The following is a 4,995-nucleotide window of genomic DNA, read 5'->3' on the forward strand; positions in this document are numbered from 1 at the left end:
AGGGCAGCGTGCATAGTAAGAGGTCTAGGGTTTTACCATCGCACTAACATGGACATGAAACAAATGAAGGAAATCCATTACAGTAGGAGATTGAGACCATGTCTTTGCCAGTTCACAAATGGCAAGCACTATTAAAGCATCATCTAAAAAAATTCTTTATCCGCAAAGTATGTGATTTCCTTCCAGCTGCCTTTCCAACCCTGTGATTCTAATAATCTCGAGTGTGAGGGCAGCGTGCATAGTAAGAGGTCTAGGGTTTTACCATCGCACTAACATGGACATGAAACAAATGAAGGAAATCCATTACAGTAGGAGATTGAGACCATGTCTTTGCCAGTTCACAAATGGCAAGCACTATTAAAGCATCATCTAAAAAAATTCTTTATCCCTCTTTCCTGACAGCTCTAAAAGTATCATACTTATTGCGTACCAACTACTGCAAAGCATACCAACTACTACAAATCTTCAAATTGCAACCACCATATCAGTTCTGCCTTGCCCTTTTCTCTTGACACTATCGATTAAATCCAGTAATCGAAATCTAAACTCAAAACAATCAAATCTTTACTATAGCATAAATCATAGAGTGCCGATGCAGCCACCATCCAAAAGCCATTTAGTAAAACTCAGCAACACAATGACTCAATTGTGTTAGAAACACAATCCGATATGAACTAGATTTAATCAAACCCACATTGCCGAAGTTAAACTAGAAACGATTTGAGTCAATTGATAGAGAACTAATTAATGATCGTCTCACTTGATCCCAAAAAAAAATTAACTGCTAATGAAAATGAGAGAGAATTGCACAAAAAAACCTTTATCTAAGCCATATTACAATCCAACAATCTGCAAACTTTGAACTTTTGAAGCAATACAATCAATGCACATGTCAAACAAATACTAAGGACCAAAGAGCATCCAAACTCCGTACAATAAAGTCAGGTTGCAACTCTTCAATAATTTATTGTCTTCTACCATGTGATGGCAACCAAGGACTGGAAAATGGGGGATTCAGAAAACAAAAACACAGAATATTCAAATTATGGGATGTCCACCAAGAACTGGAAAATAGAGAATTCTAACAAAATTAAAAACCAGATCTAACCAATGGCCTATACTGCCTCACAATGTCAGTCAGTTTTTGGGAGGAGGGAAAAAGACAGCATCCTGGGTTCGTTTAGAGCGAAACAGAGCCTCGGTCTTCTCATCAACATTGAAGGTGGCTGCAAAAGTCTCTTTTGATAGAGCCTTCAACACACCAGTCTTACCTGCATGATTGGTAAACACGGGACTGTGCCCACAAAGACACTTCATGTTAGAAGAAGAATTTTTTCTGAGAATCAAATCAATTCGGCTAAACAAGAAGAAACTTACTTGGGTTTAGTAATGATAGAGAACCATTGCATCCCTTCATCTCCTGCAATCTTAGAAACCACATAGAATCTAGGAACAATGAACAGGTAACCAGGCTGTAAATCGAACTCCAGTGCCCTTTTTCCATCTACATCCACAACCTCAACCCTTCCACTACCTTTAGTTATATATGTCACTTGAAATGCTGAATCTGATGAATACCCAGGGGAACACATTGCTTCCTGAAAATATTGGATGACATTTCAACATATGCCAATCAGAACAAGTGCGGCACTCTAAAAACATAAATACAACTATGAGAAAGTAGATTTCCACAGTCCATTATCAGTTACTGCTTTGCTTCTGGATTGTGCTGTGTAGGAAATTGATTGCACCAACATTTTGAATTTCACTCAATGATTCATCAATCACAAAGTGAGATCCAAAACATTGATGCAATAAAAAACCTGCACAGTATAATCCAGAAGCAAAGTGGTGCAAAAGCACCTAGTTCAAGGAGGTCAAAAGGTCATGCCAGGATCAATCCATTGATATTTGGGTTCAGGATTGTTCTAAAGTTTATTTCAATGTATTTTGAGTCATGAATCATTATGTTAGGCAATGCAAGACATTTGTACAAGTTGTCCAAGTGGTACAATGAGGTCCTAGTTTGGTCAATGGGGTCAAAAAGTGTTAAAAGACCCGAGGAAGGCTAGGAATGTTGTAAATTGTCATTTAGAGTCCTTTTCAATATCTTTTCCCAAGCAAAGTTATGATTCATCCATATGCCAAGATGCAAAAATTGACAAAAAGTTGCATAGTGCAGTGTTGAAGAATTGGTCTAAAGTTGCAAACAAATGATATAAGGAAAGCTATTTGGTCATGGGGCATTTGTAACCGCCAAAACAAGTTGCAGAGAGTCTATAAAAACCATGAAATGGTCGAGTGTGAGGCAGTGGCTAAGCTAGAGATAAGGATGATAAGATAGGATCCATAAATCTTCTGACTGTCACCTTTCTGCAGAACTTTGGTTGACAGTTAAGAGCTTAATGAAACAAATTTGGATGTAATCTTTCATGTAATGTTCAGGGGATGAATGAGAGAGAAGTAGATGTCATGTTACATTTGTACAAGTTGTCCAAGTGGTACAATGAGGTCCTAGTTTGGTCATTGGGGTCAAAAAGTGTTAAAAGATGTCATGTTCAGGGGATGAATGAGAGAGAAGTAGATGTCATGTTCAGGGGACGAATGAGAGAGAAGTAGATGAATAAGGATGATAAGATAGGATCCATAAATCTTCTGACTGTCACCTTTCTGCAGAACTTTGGTTGACAGTTAAGAGCTTAATGAAACAAATTTGGATGTAATCTTTCATGTAATGTTCAGGGGATGAATGAGAGAGAAGTAGATGTATATACTATTTGCAACTTGTTTTAGCAGTTACAACTGCCCCATCGAATACCTTACCTTCCCTTACATCATTTCTCTGCAACTTTTACAACAATTCTTGCAACTTTTTGTCAATTTTTGCATCTTGCCATGGATGACTCATAATTTTGCTTAGGCACTTAAAACATATCGAAAAGGACTAAAAATGACATTTACAACATTCTTACCCTTGCTTGGATCTTTTAACACATTTTGACCACATTGTTGAAACTAGGACCTCGTACAACTTGGACAACTTGTTACAAATGGCTTGCATAGCCTAACAACAATGATTCATAATGACTCAAAATACATTGATATAACCTTTTAGAACAATCATGAACCGAAATATCAATGGATTGATCATGGCATGACCCTTTGACCTCCTGCACCACAAAGTGGTATAATTTAAACTATTTTAGTGAGTAACATTATATGATTAAAATTAGGAGGTTACCTTATCGATTTTGACAAGGTCTGCTCCCAACTCTATTTCCTTCAAGAGTGGCAACTTATTAGGAGTGAGCACCACTACACGGCCTCCATCTTCAATATCTATGTCTAGTGTGGCTTCCTCACAATTGAATACCAGTCTCAACTTGTCCCCTGCTTCGGTTTCAGGGGTGGGCATTCTTGTTCCTTCCTCTAATTTAACAATTCCACTTCCAGATTGGCTACTGATAATATGGTCGAGCTCATTGTCCTTCAGATCCCATGCTCTGCACATAAATTTTTTACTAAATCCATGGTACAACCCATTTGAGGCACCAACAAGGTGAAAGTCCTGCAAAGATAGATAAAGAGGGATCAACAATGAAAAAAGAGAATGGAATGCAATGACTTTTAGTCTTGGTTAAGGATACATACAGTGAACTCCCCTGATTTGTGGCCTTTCGATGTATCCCCTAGGAAGAGGACCTCCAGCTCCTCTGAGGGGTTGTCATTGAACCACCAGCTCACTGCTCCCATGGGGAGTGCAATAGCATCTCCTCTCTTCACCTTCAGCACCCGCTCTGGCTCCTCTGGTAAAACTATGCCGAAAATTCCCGATCCTGCATATAATAACCAGGGAGGTATTAATGGAGTGAGATTATTCCATATACATTACCTGGAAATGCCCTTTAACGGAAAAGGTAGAGACATGATTCTATATAGGCCCTTATGTTCAGTTGATCCTAAATCGGGCCTTAAATGCAATTAATAATTACTGATTTGTTTCTTACCTTTACTATATATACTTTATATCCTCCTGAATGCATTTATAAATGATACAATTGATATCTCTATGTTGAAGAAGACAGAGAAGATTGGAACTTGGCTACATAGTAACATACCTCCAAGCACATAACAGACCTTAGAAGAGTCAGAGTACTTTGGCAAGGTAAAGCCAAGATGGTTGAGAATGAGTTTGGCTGCTCCAATTCTTGCTTCAGACAGCATCGTCACATCTGAACTCAACCATACTTGATAACGCCCACCCTCTGCACTAAATATCTCCTTGGGGAAGGCTGGGGTCAAATTTCTCTTGGGGGCAGCTTCCATTGTTTACTTACAATATAACCTCAATTCACACTGATTCCTGTAGACCAGAAATTTGTTGAGCACCAAACAGCTATGTTAGATAGTAAATAATTTAGCTGAAGACCGACAGCAATAACAGAACACTTCCCTCAAAACCTACCATCCATGCCTAGAAGAAATCTTAATGGGTAATGGAAAATGAAAAATCCATACCTTAAACAACCGAAGACAATCGAGCAAGAAAACCGAGAAGAAAAATGAGGTGGTACCCTGTATATATGACTCCGTATTTTGTAAATAGTTTACCTTTTAGCCGTTGCATTTGATGGCAGGGCAAACAAAATAGTTTACCCTTTAGCCGTTTCCTGGATATGCATATATGACTCCGTATTTTGTAAAAATCGACGAGCCATGCAATTTGATATTATCCGATGTGAACGAAAAAAGCTTGCCAGCAGCCTGTTTCCTAGGGCCACGTCAGACATGCGATTCCCATGCAACAATATTTATGATATAAATGCACAATTGTGAATTCCAATAAAACAACCTAAACTTCCATGTTGTACATAGTGATAATCATTTATTATCTTGACTTTTTCTGGAACTCTTTCCCTAGTCTCCATTTACATGAAACGCTGGATGCTCAAGCACACCTTCAAGGCATACTACCTATGTCACTTCAAGATCGCA

At 38.4% G+C, this 4,995-nt stretch overlaps 1 protein-coding gene across 2 annotated transcripts; it reads right to left on the reverse strand.

Annotated features, from left to right (window-relative positions):
- Positions 1-804: 804 nt before the first annotated feature.
- LOC149580514 (11S globulin seed storage protein 2-like) lies at positions 805-4,790 on the reverse strand. 2 transcript variants are annotated; one of them, XM_089791538.1, is made up of 6 exons: positions 4,612-4,790; positions 4,119-4,363; positions 3,652-3,836; positions 3,242-3,568; positions 1,378-1,598; positions 805-1,294 (listed from the first exon to the last, which is right to left on the reverse strand). In XM_089791538.1, exons 2-6 carry the CDS (start codon positions 4,324-4,326, stop codon positions 1,138-1,140), a joined length of 1,098 nt encoding a protein of 365 aa, XP_089647664.1. In that variant the 5' UTR covers positions 4,327-4,363; positions 4,612-4,790; the 3' UTR covers positions 805-1,137. The 2 variants fall into 2 exon arrangements, with proteins under 2 accessions (XP_089647664.1, XP_089647657.1); XM_089791531.1 differs by having other exon boundaries at positions 4,519-4,701.
- Positions 4,791-4,995: the final 205 nt, after the last annotated feature.

The sequence above is a fragment of the Cupressus sempervirens genome, chromosome 1, assembly GCF_028749045.1.
Source record: "Cupressus sempervirens isolate cs-2001-9-10 chromosome 1, ASM2874904v1, whole genome shotgun sequence".
NCBI classification, from domain to species: Eukaryota; Viridiplantae; Streptophyta; class Pinopsida; order Cupressales; family Cupressaceae; genus Cupressus; species Cupressus sempervirens.

Coding starts and splice junctions, on each gene's coding strand:
- LOC149580514 (XM_089791538.1), bottom strand. CDS start 4,326: ATGGAAGCTGCCCCCAAGAGAAATTTGACCCCAGCCTTCCCCAAGGAG. Junction 1,599..3,241: donor ACCTTGTCAAAATCGATAAG/GTAACCTCCTAA, acceptor CAATATTTTCAG/GAAGCAATGTGTTCCCCTGG. Junction 1,295..1,377: donor TCTATCATTACTAAACCCAA/GTAAGTTTCTTC, acceptor TTGTGGGCACAG/TCCCGTGTTTACCAATCATG.